The following is a 21,532-nucleotide window of genomic DNA, read 5'->3' on the forward strand; positions in this document are numbered from 1 at the left end:
CTATGGTGCCAATCGATGATATTCTAATTCCATCATTCCTTCTACATTTGCTACTTGCTACCAGACCCTTCTGTCCTTGGATGCTGGCTCTGCTGCTCCAGCTGTGCAATCTTGGGCAAATGAAAGAATTCTTTGTTTGCCTCTTCCCCCACCCATGTTCATTTGTTTTGTTTCTTAAATTCCACATATGAGTAAAATCATATGGTATTTGCCTTTCTCTGACTTATCTCACTTAGCACAATACTTTCTAGCTCTATCCATGTCATTGCAAATGGCAAGATTTCATTCCTTTTTGTGGCTAAATAATATTCCATCATATATATGTAAATTAAAAGCTTCTGCACTGTGAAGGAAACAATCAACAAAACCAAAAGGCAACCTACAGAATGGGAGAAGATATCTGCAAATGACCTATCTGATAAAGGGTTAATATACAAAATATATAAAGAACTTCTAAAACTTAACACCCCCAAAACAAATAATCCAATTAACAAATGGGCAGAAGACATGAATAGACATTTTCCAAAGAAGACATACAGATGGTTCCAGACACAAGACAAGATGCTCAACATCACTGATTATCAGGGAAAAAATACAAATCAAAACTACAATGAGATGTCACCTCCCACCAGTCAGAATGGCTAGAATTAACAACACAGGAAACAACAGGTGTTGGTGAGGATGCAGAGAAAGGGGAACCCTCTTACACTGTTGGGTGGGAATGCAAACTGGTATAGCCACTCTGGAAAATAGTATGGATGTTCCTCCCTACCCCTTTTTTCATGACACCTTCTTCTAGAATATAAACTTTGTTCATGCTGGCAATCACTTACTGGATTCCTCTAGGGCCAGATATATCCCAGAACAACTTGAGATTTTATAGACAATTCTAGAATAGACTTTTATGTAATACTAAGAGGGGTTAGTATTACAATGAATATTTCTACAGAAAAATATATGAATAAAGACTATAAAGAGTTGTTTTAGTTCTAGTTGTCATGCGTTGAAATTTATTGAGTTCTAAAAAAACAAAAACTACAGTCTTCAATCATATATTGAGCTACTTATTCTGTTTTGTTTTCTGACTATTCCTGCCAGTCTCCACCTTTTGTAGTTTTATGCCTTACTTTTGATATATATCCCCATCTTTTGCCATATCTCAACCATCTGAAATACTCTTTTTCTAGCAACTTCTCCAGAATGGAGAAAAAGATCTTATATCATTGGAACAAATGAGAAATAGAGACACAAGAAGAACTCATTGTCTGCCATCTTGAAAGTAGACTGGAAAACGTAAGTAGCAAACCTCCTTTTCTGAGATATTTTTCTTGTGTTCTCAAGAGCATCACATCGGACATGACACCTAGCATAGTTGCTTATTGTTAAAGTAATTAGAAGTTCCTTGCTCTTATCGAGTCAGTTGCTATGGCCCAGATGAGTCTGGAACTTCCATATTTAACTCAAAACCGTAAGGTTGAGAGTCTTGTGACCTCATTCCCCAGACTGTGAAATGCAAGTTGAAAAAATCTAAAGAGAATTGGGCCAACATTGAGGGGCAAAAGTTGTCCATCCAGAATAAGTCAGATAATAATAATGTATCTGACTCCAAATACCATGCCTTCAGCTATTATGCTTTGCTGTACTTTCCCTTTCAGGTGTGTTTTGACCACATACTCAAGTCAAAACTTCTATATGATAGGCTTGTCTAAACTGACTTGCACCTGTGACTCAAGAGAACAATCTGGATGGAGCAAAGCATCACACAGTATTTTCATCCCATCATTATTCAGTAGGTTATTAAATAAGGTCACTTTTTTCAGTTTCTTGCTGCTAAGGAGGAGTGAGGCAATTTCTTTTATTTTCTTTTCTTTTATTTATTTATTTGACAGAGAGTGAGAGAAAGAGCACAAGCGGGGTTGGGGCAGGCAGAGGGAGAGACAGAAGCAGACTCATGGCTGAGCAGGGAGCCTGACATGGGGCTTGATCCCAGGACCCCAGGATCATGACCTGAGCTGAAGGCAGATGCATAACTGACTGAGCCACCCAGACACCCCTGTGCCTCAGCTTTTCTATCTGTGAATAGGGATGATAAAGTAGTGCCTTCCTTCTAGGGTGGTGGGCAGGATTAAGTGGTTTGAATGGAAAGCACTCAGTTCTGTGTCTGGCTCTCAGGAAGGGATATTTAAATGCCGGTTATCCTGCTGATGTAGTATAAGGGACTCAAGACTCAGTCAGAGAGGCCACCTCAGTGCTATTGACATTTTGGGGCCAGATCATTCTTGTTGTGGGGGGAGGAGGGAGCTGTCCTGTGCACTGTAGGATGCTCAGCAGCATCCCTGGTCTCTACCCACTAGATGCCACTAGCATCTTCCCCAGTCGTGACAACCAAAAATGTCTCCGGACTTTGCCACATGTGCCCTGGGGGGACACAATCATCCCCAGTTGAGAACCACTGCTCTGAGTGAGCTCCCTGTGAGTGGAGGCATGCAAGCCAAGGCTGTGAGCCGGCAAGGTGGGAACCGCTAGGGAACACTCAGGCTCTGGTGAAGAGGCAGTTCCTAAAATATCATGCTACTCCCAGAATCGATGCTTCTGTGTCTCTCGTCAGCCAGGCTCGTTTCTCCCATCGGCTGATGGCTCAAATCCAGGCGCTCTGCTCCTCTCCACCGCTTCAGATTAGGATGTTGGTGGGATTCTAATTTACATCCATGACGAGGTAATACCACACAGTTCTGAGAAACATAGACTCTTCCATTTGGAGACTCTTCCTAAAGACTCACAGTTTTATGCACCAGGCGTGCTCTAAGAGCTCCACACGTACTCTGCACATACTAACAATCCCATGGAGTGGCGAAGGGATGGCCGTCGTTATTCCTAGGTGTTACGGATAAAGGAACCAAAGCACAGAGAGGTTAAGTCATTTACCTAAGGTCACACAGCTGGTAAGTGGCAGGACTGGGCATTCTCTCTTGAGTCTGTTCTGTAAACCATGACAACCTGCCTCTTGGTTGTGAGTACCAATTCTGGTGACTTTCAAACTAATTTTTTCATGGCAGAAACCTGTCATCAAATGAAAAGTGTGCTGATAATCCATAACAATATAACAGGTAAACATGTAACTGGCTCTGGCTGGAGGAAAGGCTCGGGTCCCAACAGAAAAGCTCCCCGTGCCTTGGTGACTCCCGAGGGCTCTGTGGAACCATTGGAAATGCCTTCACAAGTCCCTCCGTTTTCAGGAGGGAAAAGCTGAAACAAGAGTAACAATGAACCACGCCAAGGGCTGCAGGTTATCATTCATATGTTGCGTACCAGGCCCCGTGGCACACACCCCGTCGCGTAACCTCACTTCCTCCCCAAGTGACGGCATGCAGAGATGCCACGTTTTTGTTCCTAGTGAATTTTGAAAAAATATATGAGATGATGACGGTATGCCGAGAGACGGCAAGACGAGTTGTCAAGGTGTAAGGAATCTGAATGCAAGAAGCAGTCCCCAGCTGGCCAGTGTGTTCTACGAGAAGCCCGGGTTCTCTGTGATGGTAGACACAGCTGCCGTGGTTCTTTTCACTCATCAGCCCTTTTTGGAACCTCGGGGCACATTGCAGCCCCTCCCTGAGCAGAATATCTGAAAAGCTGGGAGCCTGACACGCTCTCTCCAGACACACTGAAATCAATCATATCGCAGTGAGACACTCCGTAGTGTCCATCCACTGTGTCCTGCCGAGGGGAACAAACACGATGTTCGTTCTCTGGAGGAGCTCGTGGAGGAGAGGAGAAGGAGACGTGGCACTGGCTATGCACTGTACTGCTTTTTCTCTCCTGCGTGGATGTGGGCAGTCTCCACTTCTCCATGACGGAGGGCGAATCTCAGAACAGGAAAACGAGGGCAGAGGATGCAGGGAGGGGATGTAAGTTCCTGGCGCTGCCGTGGCAGCTCACTGCAGACGCAGTCTCCTGGGACGACACGCACGCGCTGTCTCACAGTATGGGGAGCTGGAAGTCTGACGTGGGTCTCACGGGGCCAAGATCAAGGAGTTGGTGTGGCTGCCTTCCCTTCCGGAGGCTCCTGGGGAGGACCCAAGTCCTTGCCTGTCCCAACTGCCAGGGCGCCCGCCTCCGTTGGCAGGTGACCCACATCACACCAGTCTGTGCTCCTGTCCTCTCTGACTCTCTCTCCCATCCTGTGAAGGAGCCCTGTGGCGACGGTGGTTTCCGCCTGCTCATTAGTCTGCTGGGGCCGCCACAGCCAAGTGCCACAGGCTGCGCGTCTTCGAACAACAGAAATGTGTTCTCTCGTAGTTCTGGAGGCCAGAAATCTGAGATCAGGTTGTCCCCAGGACCACATTCCTCCTGACCCCTGCAGGGGCCCCCTCCCCCGCCTCTGCCTAGCTTAGCATCTGGTAGTTTGCCAGCCATCTTTCGCATTCCTTGATGTAGATGCATCGTCTCAGTATCTGTCTTTGTCATCACCTGGCGTTCCCGTGTGTCTCTGTCTTCCTATGACCACCTTCCTATAAGGACCTCATCCTAACTAATTACCTCTACAGTGACCTATTTCCAGATGAGGCTCCATTCTGAGGTACTGGGCATTAGGACTACAACGTGTTTTTTGCTGGGAGTGGGGGGGGGTGCACAATTAACACCTGGATAATCCAGGATAATCTCCACATCTGAAAAGCCTCAACTTAATCACATGTGCAAAGTTCCTTTTGGCATGGAAGGTCACAGAGCCCCAGGGTTCGAGGACGGGGACACAGACCACTTTGGGGGGCAGGCATTATTCTGCCTATAAGAGGCAGATAACGAGTGAGGTGATTTATGTCCCCGAGGAGACCACTGAGACTCAGCTGGGAGTGCCAGGCCCACACCCAGCTATCCAGGGCCGCTGTTCCATAGCACTGGAAGTGACAATGGCGGGGGTTCTGATGGAGTGTGAGAAAAGTAATACTTTCCATGAAGAAGTTTAAAAATATTTTTTCATGTCTATTTTATTACGCAATCCCAGCAGCTCAGGGACCATAATGGAAAGGAAAATAAGGAACACACACTTACAAAGAAACTGATAATAGTAACAGCCACCCTTTAGTGACAGCTCGCCACTTGCCAGGTCTTGCTTTAAGTATGTTTCTTGCAGTACCTCACATGACCCTCACAGCACACACCGTCCCATTCTACAGAGGAGGAAACTGAGGCTCTGGGAGATTAAGGTATTTGTCCAAGGTCACAGAGAATCCTAAGCACTACTTCCCTACTCCACACCACCTCCAATGCTGGATGCCGGGAAACAAAGACACGAGTAAGAAGTGGGCCCTGCACTTGGCGGGGGGTGCTCAAAGATCTGGGGGAGACAGATCATTAGAAGGCCTTGGGTTGGGTATCATAATTAAGATGCTATGGAGTTGTGAAGCAAATACGCAAGACAAGACCAAAAGTCTTAAACTGGAGGTCCCATTTGATATGCGCAGTGTTTTAAATTTGAACTTCCTGCCAACATACAGAAGTCAGGAAATTTCACATTTTTTAAAAGATTTGATTTATTTATTTGAGAGAGACAGAGAGAGAGAGCACGCGAGCATGAGCGGTCGGGGTGGGGGGAGGAAGAAGCAAACTCTGCGCTGAGCAGGGAGCCCAACATGGGGCTGGATCCCACGACCCTGAGATCACCCGACCTGAGCCCAAATCAAGAGTCAGACGCTCAACCGACTGAGCCAGCCAGGCGCCCCAGGAAATTTGACATGTAAAAAACAACCTGGAATTTGGGCTTTTCTTTTCTTTTTTTTTTTTTAAAGATTTTATTTATTTATTCATTAGAGACAGAGAGAGGCAGAGGGAGAAGCAGGCTCCCAAGGAGCAGGGAGCCCCATGCGGGACTCGATCCCAGGACCCTGAGATCATGACCCGAGCCGAAGGCAGACGCTTAACCATCTGAGCCACCCAGGCACCCTGGAATTTGGGCTTTTCTTGGCAAATATCAGAGGCTCTGGCAGCGCTTGGACCCCCAGCAACAGCTGGTGGGAGCTTAGAGCAGTTGTCTCACTTGAACAGAACATTCCGTACACCCCCACCATGACACTGCGCCAGATTCACGGATATATGTATCTGCCAGGCCTCTGTGAGTATTTGGAATCTGAGACCTCTAGGGAAGACAGTGCATGTGTGTTTAATCCAGATGGAGCTCACCCCCCTTCTTTTCCTCCTAGGTCTTTGCTATTGTCTCGTTATTCCCCTCCCGCACTGCTCCTTGAGCGTCCTCGGCAGTTCATGACCGATCTCACTGCAGTCTCTGTCTTCCTCCTCCGGGGCTTCTCAGCTGTCCCGGAGTTACGGCTGCTCAGCGCTGCCACCTTCCTTCTCATTTACCTGGCTGAGATTCTGGGAAACAGGGCTATCGCGGCCGCCGTGACACACGCCCATGTACTTCTTCCTCAAGCACCTCTCCTTGGTGGATATCTGCTCCGTGTCCACCACCCTGCCCCGGGCCCTGGTGGCCACCACGCTGGGCTCCGGGGAGATCTCCCTCCATGCGTGTGCATCCCAGCTCTTTGCCTTTGTCTGCCTTGGGTCCACAGTGTTTTCTCATCACCTCCATGGCTTTCGATCATTGCCTGGCCATCTACAGGCCCCTGGTGTACGGAGCAGCCATGAGCCCCAAGGCCCGCGTCTCCCTGGTGTCGGTGGTCTGGGGCAGCGGGCTCATTTTCTCGGCCTTCCACACAGCCAACACCTTCTCCCTGCCCTTCTGTGGCCACAACGTGATTGACCACTTCTCCTGTGACATCCCCCCACTCATGCGTCTAGCCTGTGCCAACACAGATGCCCATGAGGCTGCAGGATCTGCAGTCAGTGGCTGTGTCATCATGAGCTGCTTTGGCCTCACTGTCTTGTCCTATGTCCGCATGTTGGCCGCTGTGTTTCAGATCCACTCCACCGCCAGCCGCTGGAAGGCCTTCTCCACGTGCTCTTCCCACCTGGCCACCGTGCTCCTGTTTTATGGCACTGGGAGCTCTGCCTACATGCAGCCCAGCACCAGCTACTCCCCGATGCAAGGGCGCATGGCTGCTGTCCTCTACTCCGTCCTCACGCCCACCCTGAATCCACTTATGTACAGCCTGAGGAATAAGGACATGAAGGGAGCCCTGCAGAAGCTTTATCCTCGGGGGCCATTTTAGGACTTGGCATCTGGACATGGGAGGGACCCAGAAATCCATCCTCACAGGATTTTCCCTGTGGTCATGGTAGAGGTGTTACTGCCTCCAGAGACCACCAAGAACGCACCTGTAGCCAAATATATGGCAACAAAGTTGGATGACAATGAGCCATGCAGGAGGCCCTAGTAGATGTCCAGGTAAGACAGAGATATGTCTGATGGGGTCAATTTAAGTAAAAGGTACTATATGTACACAAGGGAAGATGGAGCAAGAGGGAGTGAATAATTTAAATAGTGGGGATCATTCCATCCAAGAGCCCTTTTAGTGACTATGTCCTGGAGTGTGGGTCCAATTGGAGACCTTCCTTTCAGTTTCCATGGGCCTTCCACAGGTGGGCGCCCCTTGGCCTACTCAACGTGCTTCTCACAGTTAGTGGTAGACATTGTTCATCTAATATCTGTCCTGAATGCAAGCCAATGACTTTGTCAGAAGAAGAAGCAACTATTCCAGAAGAAAAATAGGTCATCTCAGACTTGCCCATATATACTGTGTAGTCTTCATGTGACTCCTTCCTAAGGGAATGTCAAAGGCATTTTTGTCTTTCTACCATGTTTGATTTTTTGTTCAGTTGCTTTCACAGGGAACAATGAACCGTAGCTTAAATAATACAGAAGGCTTAGTTCTCTTTCATGTAAACATCTGTGCTTGAGGGTGAGCCTGGTGTTCCTGTCCCACAAGTCATCCTGAGGCCAGGTTCCTCCTATCTCGTTGCTCTACCATTCCCTAAGTTCTCCTTATCCGCAGGGTGGGAAATGGCTCACCAGCACCTTATTCACAATCCAGCTTCAGGAAGGGACATAGAGGAAATAGAGGGCAAGAAACATGTTTTTAAGATGTTCAACATCATTAACCATCAGGGAAATTCAAATCAAAACCACATGGAGATACCACCTTACACCAGTTCGAATGGCAAAAATTGACAAGGCAAGAAACAACAAATGTTGGCGAGGATGTGAAGAAAGGGGAACCCTCTTACACTGTTGTGGGAATGCAAGTTGGTACAGCCACTCTGGAAAACAGTGTGGAGGTTCCTCAAAAAGTTAAAAATAGAGCTACCCTATGACCCAGCAATTGCACTCCTGGGTATTTACCCCAAAGACACAGATGTAGTGAAAAGAAGGGCCATATGCACCCCAATGTTCATAGCAGCAATGTCCGCAATAGCCAAACTGTGGAAGGAGCCGAGATGCCCTTCAACAGACGAATGGATAAAGGAGATGTGGTCCATATATACAATGGAATATTACTCAGCCATCAGAAAGGCTGAATACCCAACTTTCACATCAACATGGATGGGAGTGGAGGAGATCATGCTAAGTGAAATAAGTCAAGCAGAGAAAGACAACTGTCGTATGGTTCCACTTATTTGTGGAACATAAGGAATAGCATGGAGGACATTAGGAGAAGGAAGGGAAAAATGAAGTGGGAGAAGTCAGAGAGGGAGACGAACCATGACAGACTATGGACTCTGGGAATCAAATTGAGGGTTTTAGAGGGGATGGGGGTGGGGGGATGGGTGAGCCCGGTGATGGGTATTAAGGAGGGCACATATTGCATGGAGCACTGGGTGTTATGTGCAAACAATGAATCATAGAACACTACATCAGAAACTAATGATGACTAACATAACATAATAAAAAAAATTATAAAAAAAATAAGATGTAAAGTGTAAGTTGTACATGTCACTTCTGCTAATACCCCATTGGCTTATGCTTAGTCACATGGCCAGCTGACCTACAAAGGAGGCTGGGAATTGTCTCCAGCTGGGTTGCCATGCACTCACATAAAACTCTAGAAAGAAGCAAAGAACAGTTCCTGGTTTTTTTTTTAATTTTTTAAATTTATTTTTTTAGAACAGTTCCTAATTTCTAATCCTTCCTCCACATCCACTCTTTTGATGAGTGACCTTCTATCTTTTTATTCCATCCTATCATCATGCTTCCAATTCTTCTTTTGTTCCCAGACCATCTTTACTAGTCACTTTTATACACAATATCTCTAACATTCGAAACACCTCTGTGATGCGGTTGTAATTCTCTTCATTTTGCAGATAAGGAATATAAAATTCAGAAAGATTAGGCAATTTACCCAAAGTTAAGGGGGTGGGGAAAGGATCAATATTTTTACTCCAAAAGCACTCAGAGTTCTATTTTTGAATGATAGAAATTAGGCTGTATTTCTCTATGACTTTAAAAACCTTGGGACGCCTGGGTGGCTCAGTCATTAAGTGTCTGCCTTTGGCTCAGGTCATGATCCCAGGGTCCTGGGATCGAGCCCCACATCGGGCTCCCTGCTCGGCAGGAAGCTTGCTTCTCCCTCTCTCACTCCCCCTGCTTGTGTTTCTGCTCTCGCTATCTTTCTCTCTTTCAAATAAATAAAATCTTTAAAAAAACAAAAAAAGATTCTCTCTCCTCCCTCTGCCCCCACCCCTCTAAAAATAAATAAATAAATCTTAAAAAAAAAAAAAAACCCTCACTTTGTTAAGACATTTTGTGGGGAGGTTTTAGGAGATGGTGGCTGTGCTACCAACATATCCTTGAGGATTGAAGAGTCCTCTTTTACTTGAGAATACCAAGCTCTTGATCAAATGCATAACCCTTGGGAGAGACATAAATTGTCCAAAAAGAGAAAAGGAGCATGTGATGAGCCAGTTAGATTAGACAAATCTTCAGAGATCACCTGGGTGTGGCAGACACACCCTAAAGTGATCACTAATGAATCACATCCTTGTATAATCCACTTCCCCGAGTGTGGAAGAAACTTGCGGTGTATATTTAGCCAAAAGAATATAGCAAAGGTGATGGGATTCACTCCCATAATTACCTGAGATCTACTCAGCGAGATAGAAAACATCCAGGCACTGGTATATTCCCTGGATCCCTGGGTAGCCGGCTCCCTATAATCCTTTAGGTCTCAGCTCCAACGTCATCTCCTCAGAAGGATCCTCCACAACCCTCCTATCCAAAGCAGGTCACCTCCTGGTCACTCTCAATGCCCTCATTTTGTTTTATTATCTACTTGCATTTATCACCGTCTGTAATTACCTAGATCATTCAGTTTGTTTGTTCTGTCTCAAATCCCCATCCCCCTCCTTCCAAATATAACCTCCATGAGAGTGGAGCTGTTTTCTTCAATGCTGTATCCCCTGTGTGTCAAATACTGTTTGGCACACGCTAGGTGTTCAATATGTATTTCTCTGAACAAACAAATGTGACGCAGAACAACAAAAAACGAAAGTCAGAGCTGCTGTGGTGTTAGTTGGATTTGGAGGGCTGGGACCTCTGAGCACTTAATGGTTTCTTATCCCCTTCTCCACACTTCCTTGTGCCACACCTGCATGGCCAATTTGGGCTCCACAAACCCAGTTCAGACAACCCTTCCCTAATCAGATTAATAAGTGCACTTGAGGGCGCCTGGGTGGCTCAGTTGGTTAAGCGACTGCCTTCGGCTCAGGTCGTGATCCTGGAGTCCCTGGATCGAGTCCCGCATCGGGCTCCCTGCTCAGCAGCGAGTCTGCTTCTCCCTCTGACCCTCCCCCCTCTCATGCTCTATCTCATTCTCTCTCTCAAATAAATAAATAAAATCTTAAAAGAATAATAGTAAGTGCACTTGAATTCAAACCACCACTGACTGGAAGATAGTCTCTTATTTTACATTCCACTAAGAAAGAAAAAGACAATGCCAATCAAACCATGACACCTTGTCAATAAAACACATCTTGACTTCCCATGTTAAAGCTGCTGCTCAGCCTTCAGATCACAGCTCAAATATCACTTCCCGATCACCCCTGCTGGCCAACCTAGGTCATTTTCCTTCTATACTCTCAGAACTCCCGTTTCTTCAAAATAAGCATTGCAGTTTCAATGAATTGTTTAGTTATTGGTTTACAGATCTATCCCCCACGCACTGGAATGAAAACTGAATGAAGGTAGAGATTACATGTGTTTGTTTCCTATTATCCAAGGGTGTGCTGGAAAGCCAGCTCTCTGAAAAAAAAAATATATATATTGTAGCATTTGCCAGCTCCCCTCCTGTAAATAACCTCACCACAGCTGAGATCAAACTAGGAGCCCACAACCTAACCACCGATTTGCAGCATTTCTGAACATTTAAAGTGAACCCTTGTGAGATGTGCTAGCCTGCTCCAGCACACAGTTGACCCAGGACCGCGTATCACAAATCCCGCATCAGGCTCCATTCTCTCCTTCTCCCTCTGCCCCCACCTCTCTAAAAATAAATAGATAAATCTTAAAAGCAAACAAACAAAAACCCTTACTTTGTTAAGACATTTCGCGGGGAGGTTTTAGGAGACGGTTGCTGTGCTTAATAGAGACTCAATAGTGAATGAATACACTGATGTTAAAGCACTTTGCGTGAACCTACAGCAAGTACTTCAGACTTAACACATCCGCGCGCAGCTCTCTATTCCTCCTCCATACGTGCACCTTCCCCAGTTTCCACCCCACTTAGCGGCACTCGGGGCAGAAACCCAGCAGGCATACTGATGTCGCTCTTTCCCCTACCTCCTCCCATTGCACTCCACACCCAACGTGTCCCTCAATGTGTGTCTAAACCCACGCAGTTCACACCACGCCCGTGGCCACCACCCTCACCCAGCACACCATCATCCCTGTCGGGACTACCGCAACGGTCTCCTTTCCGATCTCCCGGCCTGCACTCTTTCCTTCCCAAACTCACCCTCCACCCAGAAGCCAAGGGTTCCCGTGAAAGTATAAATCAGGACGCGCCATCCCCCCGCTGCAGCCCTTCGGTGCCCTCTCACTGCCTCGGGCGGGCTCTCCAGCCTCGTCCCCTGCACCCTCGCCCGCATCTTTCATCACGAGCTATGCTGGCGTTACCTCAGTTCTTCAAACACGTCGATCTTCTCCCTGCCTCAGGGCCTTTGCACTCGCTCCTTCCCCAAACTGGAGCGTCGCTGCCGCTGCACCGGCTTGAGACGCGCTTCAAATGTCACCTCTCTGAAGATGAAGAGACCTTTCCAAGCCGCCTCTTTCGGCAGCATCGTCCTCTCCCCTCTTACTGCCTTCCGGCCCCTTATCATTTGTGGAGTATTACTTCTCGCTTCGGAGCCGGGGAGTTTCAGCTTTGCAGGGCTGGTTCCTACTCCTCAGACAAGCGGAGGTGATCCGAGGGAGGACGAAGCCCCGGCGCCACAGGGACGCCACAGGGACGTAACGCCCGCGCGCCGGTCTCTGGACCACACCTCCCAGAGTGCTCTGCGCCCGGGCGCGGGGAACGCTTCCGCTTCCGGCCGGGCTGCGTCGAGGCTCCCCCGTGGCGGCTGTGGTGCGCGCGGCGGGCGAGCGAGCGTCCTTTCCTGAGCGAGACTTTGTGATCCGTGACTCGGTGTGATGTAGTGTCGGGTGTGTCTGTGATCCGGCGAAGTCTGTGTGGTGAGGCGTCTCTGCGTGTTCCTGTGCGCGTGCGCCTGCGGCGAGCGGCCGGTGCCCTCGGGGTGGAGCGCGGGGCGTCGCCGAGGAAGATTGTCAGAGCTGGGATGGGATTTCCTGAGTGAAGTTGTCTCTCAAGGGCTGTGTGTGTCTGTGTGATTTTGTCTGAGTGTCCACCGCCTGCTCGAGGCTGGGTGTGCCTGTTGAGTGTGGACAGGGCTGGGTGTGTGCGAGTTTGTACTCATGCCCGGGTCTGTGTGCAGCGAGGGTGGATGGCAGTTGTCATTTTATGGGTTTGTGTGTGACTGAGTGCGACGGGGAACAGAGTCCTGTGTGACTTCTGTGACTGCGTAATGGAGTTGGGGTCGTGTCTGTGGTTTTGTGTGCGAGGGGCTTACGTGGTGGGCGACTTTGGGTGGCTGTTGTGATATGTGTCACCGTGCGATGCTGGATGTCCCTGTGGGAAGGGCTACCGGGCACTTGCCTGAGGAAGTGAACAATGTGTGTGGTTGTGTTCGCGCGTAAGTTTGCAACCGTATCTAAACCAGGTGGTCACCCTGTAGTGAGTCTGTGTGGCTGTGTGTTCGTCTGTAGGTGTCATTGTCCCTTGTGCATGAGATTCCGAGGACGCCTGTGAAGTTTTGTTCCTGGGTGGTGTGGGTTGTGATGGAACTTACGTTCTGGTGAGGAACAGCAATAAAAGAATGCCAGTCACTGATAAATGCTCTGGAGGAAATACCAGAGGGCAGTAGGACAGAGTGACTTCGGGGCTAGGACCACTCATTGAGTTTGGGCAGTTAGAAATACCCTCTTGAGGACGGAGGTCTAGGCTCAGCCCTGAATAGTGGGAATAACCTGGAGGAGAAGGGGGAGGAAGAGTGTTGTAGGCAGAGGGAAGGGCGAGGACAAGGGCCCTAAGGCAGAAATGAGCCTGGGATGCTGGAGGAACAGCCGGGCAGTGAGGTGGTGAGCAGATGAGGGCCACGACTGGTCGACACAAGTTACAAGGCCAGACTGATGTCAAGAGGTGGGGGGAGGGCACCACACTTAAGGTGACAGATCACTGCAGAGATACACGGAGAGGCTATAGCTATAGGGAGCGTGAAGAACGGGGCAGTAACTCCTCCGCCACAGTAATGAGCTCATGCTTACCACGTCCTGCAGGTAGATCCTCTTCTTAGCCCATTTCTCAAATAAGGAAACTGAGTCTCAGAGAGAGGTCCTAGAACTTGTCCAAGGTCATACAGTTAGTGGGTCATAGATGGGATTCAAACCCAAGTAACTTGTTTCCAGAGTTTGAGTTCTCAGCTTGGATCAGGCTGCAGGAAACAGTGGCCACTTAACCCATTCCTCCAACCCCAACAAGGGACGTGGTCATTCCAGGTCCCAGAGGAGGGGCTGGTATGATGGCCCAGCTGGGCCTCCTCTCACCACTCTTTCCTCCTCCCCCAGCTCGGGTCTCAGGCCTCCACCAGGAGAAGTTCTCTGAAGAGGAGGGCATGGTTCCCGGGCTTGGGACTGCAAGGCCCCAGGTAAGTCAGTCTTCACTGGTCTCCCCTGGAAAGGCCACTGGGTTCTGAAAGACAGGACATCGCTCCTGGTTGTGTGCGGAGCACATAGATCTGGTGTGGTAGTGGTGATGGTGGGTGTGCTTCACTTGTTAGTCAGCAGATATCTGTGGGCCTCCTGTGTTCGGGGCACCCTGTAGGCACCGGGATGCAGTGCTGTTGAGACTGATGAGGCCCCTGCTGTATGGAGACCAGGAATGATGGGAGACGCGCAACAAACACATCAGCCTGGTCATTCAGGGGTGCTAAGTGCTGCGGGAGATCCATGAATGCACCAAGCAGGGTCAGAGGGCTGCATTCAGGGTAGCAACACTAGGCCAGTGTTCCATGACAGCTGTTAGCTGGGCTGAGTAGGGGCACCCCCTTTGGACAGAGGGATTTCCAGTTTGCCGCAATCCCCACCCCTCCCTATCGGTCCCCAGCAACTGAATCCTGTGTCCACAGAGAATTACTTCCATCAGAAAAGGGAGAAATGGAAGCAAGATGAAGGAGGGCCATGCGTTTCAAGAAAGGTAGAAGCATTCAGGCAGTCCACTTCATTCATTCCCATTACCTGGCTAGCCCCCATAGGCTCTTGAGTTTGAGATCCTGAGTCCTGGCCAGAAGGCCCTATACTGGGACCTGACTGCCCCTATGTCTGTGTTCCTCAACTTGTTTCTACCAAAATCCTGGTAGAAGTCACATTTTACCTCCCAGCCCACTGCACATGCTTTGTATCCATCTGATAAAATTGAAACAAAAATTTTATTAAAAAATGATACTTGTCCTTATTATACACAGTGCACTCTGTTACTCCATTCAATTTCATTTTTTAAAACTTCTTACCACAACCCACTAAAGCAGTGGTCTCAACCTGGAGTGGTTTTGCCCTAAGTTGACATGTGGCAATGTCTGAAGAAATTTTTTTTTTGGTTGTCACAGCTGAGAGGGTGCTGTTGGTGCAGAGTGGAAGTGGCCAGGGATGCTGCTCAACATCCTGCAATACCCAGGACAGTCCCCACAAGAGAGAATTATCTGGCCCAAAATGTCAATAGTGTCAGAGTTGGGAACCTGACTGAGTTAGTTCCATGACTCACTGAAGAATAGCAGTGGCCTAAAATTGAATGTGCATGGGATCCAACTCCTGAGACCAGGCTGTGAGGTAGTGAGGGCTCACTTCAGCCCACGTAGTTTTCTGAGGCCCCAGTATCCTGGTCTGCCCTTTCCAAGTTCTCATCTTCCCAGATGAGCTGGGTTCATCCTTGACATATTTCCTTCCTCTGTGGGTCAACCCTACTTTCCCCGATTTTATAATCTGTGCATGCTTCCTCCTTTACCCAGACTGGACCCAGATGTCCAGCCTCACTAGAGAGCTGGTACATCAGTCAGAATTCTCCAGAGAAACAGGACCAATAAATTGTATATATTGAGGGATTTACTTTAAGAAATGACTCATGCATTTGTGGGGCTGATACGTCCAAAATGTGTGGGGCTGCCCAGCAGGCTGGAAACAGGCAGGAGCTGATGCTGCAGTCTTAAGGCAAAATTTCCTCTCTATGAAACCTCAGTTTTTGCTCTTTAGGCCTTCAGCTGATTGGATGAGGTCCACCTACATGATCATGGATAATTTCCTTTACCTAAAGTGGTTGTAAATGCTAACCAACACTTAAGATTCGTAGTTGATTGAAATCCCTGGGGACTAGAGCATGGTCAGGCTGACAAGACTAATAGTCACAATGGGTAATGGAGCAGCCATCTTATTTTCAGTGTTCTGTCTTACAGGAATTTGCAGTTTTGAAAACTTTATTTCAGACTGGGGCACTGGGCCTAACAACAGGACACCTTCAAAGCATAACATCTCTGAAAAGTCACCCCAGAAGAAAGGACTTTGGGACATGAACTTCATAAAGGCCTGCAAAGAGGACAGCCTCCCCGAGATGCCAATCCTGGTGAAATCTCTGAGCAGCTTCACAGAGAAGAAAGGGTACAGATGTCCTGACTGTGGGAGAGCCTTCAGCTCCAAGTCCTTCCTTACTCAACACTGGCGGATCCACACAGGGGAAAGACCCTATGAATGCAGTGAGTGTGCGAAGGCTTTTAGCTAGAGGGCAAACCTTATTCAGCATCAAAGGATTCATTCTGGAGAGAAACCATACAAGTGTGAGGACTGTGACAAAGCTTTCAGGCAGAGCTCCTCCCTCAGGGAGCACCAGATTATCCATAGCGGCAAGAAACCATTTCTCTGTAATGAATGTAGGAAAGGCTTCAGCAAACGCTCAGCCCTCATCTCCCATCAGAGAATTCACACTGGCGAGAAACCCTATCAATGTAATGAGTGTGGGAAGGCCTTTAGTGATCAGTCATTCTTCAGCCAACACTGGAGGATCCACAATGGGGAGAAACCTTATGGATGCAATGAATGTGGAAAGGTCTTTAGCTGGGCCTCATCCCTTAATCACCAGAGAACTCATACAGGTGAGAACCCCTATAAATGCCCCGACTGTAGGAAACCCTTTCGGTACAGGTCCTCCCTCATCGAGCACCGGAAAACCCACACAGGAGAGAAACCCTACAAATGCAGCGACTGTGAGAAAACTTTGAGCTATAGCTCCTCCCTCAGCCTCCATCAGAGAACTCACAACGGGCAGAGTCCCTATATGTGTAAGGAGTGCGGGGACACCTGCAGGTATTGCTCCTCCCTGACCAAGCACCAGCGGACCCACAGCATCAAGACAACCTGTGAGTGTAAGGAATGTCTAAAAGCCTTTAGTAGTTGTGATTCATCCCTTAAAGTATATCAGAGGATCCATACAAGGGAGAATCCTATGCATACAGAGAGGGTGAGGAAGACCTTTGTGGCAACTAACTTCCGGCAGTTCTTAATAAAACATACTATGCATGTGAAACCTTCAGATTTCATTCACCCCAAGAGGTCTGAAACATCACATTATAGTCATGGGGATATGCCTCAGGGGTCCCCAAAACCACCCCATTGTGGTGACTCAGTAAGAGGTCAAAGGACTCAGCATATAGTCATACTCATGGCTAAGAGTTATCATAGCAAAAGGATACAAAGCAAAACCAGCTAAGAGGCGCATGGGGTGAAGTCTGGAGGAAACCAGGCACAAGCTTTCAGGATTCCTCTCCAAGCACAGTCACACAGTACACATTTAGTTCCTCCAGCGGGTTGTGACAACACTGCTCTCCCACCACTACCTCCCAACATTAAGCTATTTTCTGACCTCGGGACCTTTGCACATGCTGTTCCCTCTGCCCAGAACCCTGTCCTCCCCAGTTGTTCCTTGGCTGACTTCTCATAGGGCCACCTCTTCAGAAAGCTTTTCTTGGACCAACCAGTCTAAAATTAGCCCTCTCAACCGGCACTCCCTCTGCCTATTTACCATCTTTTTCTTTGTAGCACATACCACCTTGTTTTGCTTATTACCTTTCTCTTTATTGTACACTGAAGTTTGAGAAATACTGGTTCAGGATAAGGTTGAAAAGCTCATATGCCTATGGGGGTCAAGCACTTCAAGCAAATGCATGAATACCTTTAGATCAAGCTCATCTCCAGTTCTGCCACAGGCCCCGTTAACACATTTGCACAAAATGCCTGGTACCTCTTTTTCAACCCAGTGTTTTTTGGAACTTTAGCTTTCAACAGAATCCCCTGTAGGGCTTGTTAAAACAGGGTGCTGGGCTCCACTTCCAGAATCTCTGGTTCAGTAGGTCTGGGATGGAGCCTCAGAATTTCTAAGATGTTCCTAGATGTATTCGTTTCCTGTGACTGCTTTAACAAATTGCCACAAACCTAGTGGCTTAAAACAGAAATTTCATCTTTCACAGTTCTGGAGGTCAGAAACCTGAAATCAGTATCACTGGGTCAAAATCAAGATGTCAGCAAGGCCTTAATCTGGAGGCTCCATGGAACAATCCTTCCTTGCCTCTTCAACTGCTGGTGTTCTTGTTTTGTGGCTGAATCATTCTAGTCTTAAAATCTTGTGTGTGTGTGTGTGTGAGAGTGAGAGAGAGAGAGAGAGATCTGCTTCCTTATAAGGATATGTTAGTGGCATTTAGGGCCCACCCAGATAATCTCTTCATCTCAAACTCCTCGATCATATCTGAAAAGCCCCCTTTTCCAAATAAGGTAACATTTAAAAGTTCCAGGGATTAAGACCTGATCTCTGTGGGTTGTCAATCTATTCACTCTAAATCCCTACCTCCTCAAGGCATAAGGATTAGAAACCAGCAGAGGATCTGGCCCATAGTGATTCAGATGCCTCAAAACAGGATCTATGGACCAGACATAGCCCACAAATGTTTTATGGTCCTGAGTGGATTTTTTTTTAATTAGTTGCCTCCATTAAAATATTGGGAAACATCACATAAAAATTGAGCATTCCAGCATCTCTTGAAAAATCAAAGATCTTGTAACAGGAGGTCCTTTGTTGAGGATTATCTCCTTTCCTCTTTATGACTTTCCCGATCCTGCCCACCTGGCTCCCTCAGATACACATCATAGTGGAGATTCTTTGCAGCTCAGATCCCTTCTCTTTATTCCAAGCCTAACATTTTACCTGAGAGGCTGAAGTGGGCCAGGTGCCACGGCAGTGGGTCCTGTACTTCTTTCCTCCTTCAAGATCCCACCTGTAGGAGACCTGATGGCCTGGGCACCAGCACTGAACCCAGAGCTTCCCAACTGGAAGGGTCAGTGGGAGGAGAGATTTGAAGCTAAGGTGGGGGCATGGCTGACCCACTGAGGTCGTATTCATAAGTATGTGTGTGGGTACACACACATGCACATACCCACGCACACTGCTAGGCTTCTCTGATTTCCTGGTGAAAGGGTCCCCAGCTTACATCAATATTTCAGGAGCATCTGTGGCCCCCAGCTGCTTCTGGAAGTCAGGGGTTTGGTTGGCTTGAATGCATGCAGTGGGGCAACACTGAAGTAACCCCATTCCTGGAATGCTGGCTTTTTTTATGAGAACTCTAACAGAAAAAAGAAAAACCCTACACAAGGAAACCCAGAACTGCAACAGTATGTAGGAATGACTAAGGAAAATTTGTGACCTGATGAGAAGTAAACTATAAACTTTTGATTGAAAGGACAATATGTTCCTGGATGCTAAGATTAAATGTAACAATGCTTTTTTTTTTCTCTAATTTATTTATAAGTTCATGTCACTATAATCAAAAGACTTTAATAAACAAATTTTCATCCAGAAGAATAGCAATTATATATTTTTCATATAAATATGCACACATATAAATATACTTTTTAAAGGTACAATGATAGAAAACTCAAATATAAGGCTCCAAAAAGTAAGAAGACTATAGATCTAAGATAAAAAAGGACAAGTCAATGAAACAAAGTAGATGGTCCAGATAATAGATCCTACACTATACAAAAACATGACTGAATCGTTTACTAATAATTGATGTTGGAGCAATTAAGAATGGGTAATTTTGATTACTTCACACAATACATCAAAGTTAGTTAAAGACTAGTTAAAATAGATATAAAAATAAAATAATGAAAACACTCTGTTTAGAGAAGTTTAGATTTTATAGGCTTGGAACATGGAAGGATTGAACTATATAAAAATGGAAACCTTGTCAAAAAATAATTCAAAAAAATGCCAAACAATTTGGGCAAAACATGGCCAAAATGAAGAGAAATAATTAATATATTTATTATATAAAGAGATTACTTAAATTGATAGAAAGGTATTAAAGCCACAAAGATCATGCAAAGAGAGGAAAAATATAATTGCTTAACAAATTTAGAGGGAAATGTTCAACCTCCTTAAGAACTAAATAAATTCAATTAAAATTAGGTGCCCTTTCCCCTATTAAATTAGCAAAGGAGAAAAATGCTGTTAATACATAATGCCAACAAGGACATGTGGAACACATGCCATCACATTATAGGCAGCAGTGCAAACTGGTGTAATGTTTTCAAAGGAGCTTGGATGTATGTATCAAGAACCTTAAAACGATCATACCCATCCTGACCCAGTGATTCCCATTTGGCAAAACCTACCCGAGGGAAAGAATCCTAAATTTGGAAAAACATTTAAGCACCAACATGTTCACTATGAAACTATGAAAAAAGCAGAACTAAGTCAAACATTCAAACAACAGAGGAGGGCCAGACATGGAAAACTCTGGCGCAGCTGTTAACAAGGTGCTAACAGACAAGGAGATGAGACACGAGGGTGTAGGGTGTAAGACTGGGTGGAAAAATAAGATCTACACTATTGCACGTACAGAATGATCACAGCTCTATGAAAACTATAAACACCTTATAATAGGTAACATAGTCACATGGGTAGAAAAGTGAAAAGGCAGAGGTACTGTGAAAACTAGACCTTTCCCCACTATTCCCCAGAGGCAACCACTTTCATGAATCTAGTAATTATTTTTAAATTATAAGAAAATGGTGTTCATGGTGTATGGGGCATTGTGGGGGCAAAGGGAAGAGAGCTCTACCTTTCTATAAAATAGGAGTTGTTTACTTTAAAATGAAAAACAATCCTTCAGAAATGCATACATTAAAAACTATGGAAAGAGCCCAGATGTCCATCAACAGATAATGGATAGGGGCGCCTGGGTGGCTCAGTTGGTTAAGCGACTGCCTTCGGCTCAGGTCATGATCCTGGAGTCCCTGGATCGAGTCCCGCATCGGGCTCCCTGCTCGGCAGGGAGTCTGCTTCTCCCTCTGACCCTCCCCCCTCTCATGTGCTCTCTCTCATTCTCAAATAAATAAATAGAATCTTTAAAAAAAAACAAAACAAAACAGATAATGGATAAAGAAGATGTGATATATATATACACACACACACACACACACACACACTGGAATCTTACTCAGCCATCAAAAAGAATGAAATCTTGCCATTTGCAACAACATAGAGAGAACTGGAGGGTATTATGCTAAGTGAAATAAGTCAGAGAAAGACAAATACCCTATGATTTCACTCATGTGGAATTTAAGAAACAAAAAGATGAACATAGGGTAAGGGAAGGTAAATTACAGAGAGAGGGAGGCAATCCATAAGAGACACTTAACTATAGGAAACAAACTAGGGTTGCAGGAGGGGAGGTGGGTGGGGGGACGGGGTAACTGGGCAATGGGCATTAAGGAGGGCACTTGATGGAATGAGCACTGGTGTTATATGCAACTGATGAATCACTAAGTTCTACCCCTGAAACTTATAATATACTGTCTGTTAACTAAATTGAATTTAAATTAAAAAAAATTTTGGGGGGGCGCCTGGGTCGCTCAGTTGGTTAAGCGACTGCCTTTGGCTCAGGTCATGATCCTGGAGTCCCAGGATCAAGTCCCGCATCAGGCTCCCTGCTC

At 46.7% G+C, this 21,532-nt stretch overlaps 1 protein-coding gene and 1 pseudogene across 1 annotated transcript; both read left to right on the forward strand.

Annotated features, from left to right (window-relative positions):
- The first annotated feature begins 5,958 nt into the window (after nucleotides 1–5,958).
- Nucleotides 5,959–7,166, forward strand: LOC117998015 (annotated as a pseudogene).
- Nucleotides 7,167–16,058: 8,892 nt separating this feature from the next.
- LOC117998016 (zinc finger protein 525-like) lies at nucleotides 16,059–20,220 on the forward strand. Its single transcript, XM_034986535.1, has 2 exons — nucleotides 16,059–16,147; nucleotides 16,271–20,220. Exons 1-2 carry the CDS (start codon nucleotides 16,059–16,061, stop codon nucleotides 17,250–17,252), a joined length of 1,071 nt encoding a protein of 356 aa, XP_034842426.1. The 3' UTR covers nucleotides 17,253–20,220.
- Nucleotides 20,221–21,532: the final 1,312 nt, after the last annotated feature.

The sequence above is a fragment of the Mirounga leonina genome, unplaced genomic scaffold (assembly GCF_011800145.1).
Source record: "Mirounga leonina isolate KUSES-001 unplaced genomic scaffold, KU_Mleo_1.0 Mir_376, whole genome shotgun sequence".
Classification (NCBI taxonomy): domain Eukaryota; kingdom Metazoa; phylum Chordata; class Mammalia; order Carnivora; family Phocidae; genus Mirounga; species Mirounga leonina.

Excerpts from the sequence above, each read along its gene's own strand:
- LOC117998016 (XM_034986535.1), top strand. The coding sequence starts at position 16,059 with ATGAACTTCATAAAGGCCTGCAAAGAGGACAGCCTCCCCGAGATGCCA. Across the intron at positions 16,148-16,270 it reads AGCTTCACAGAGAAGAAAGG|GGCAAACCTTATTCAGCATC; the intron begins GTACAGATGTCC and ends TTTTAGCTAGAG.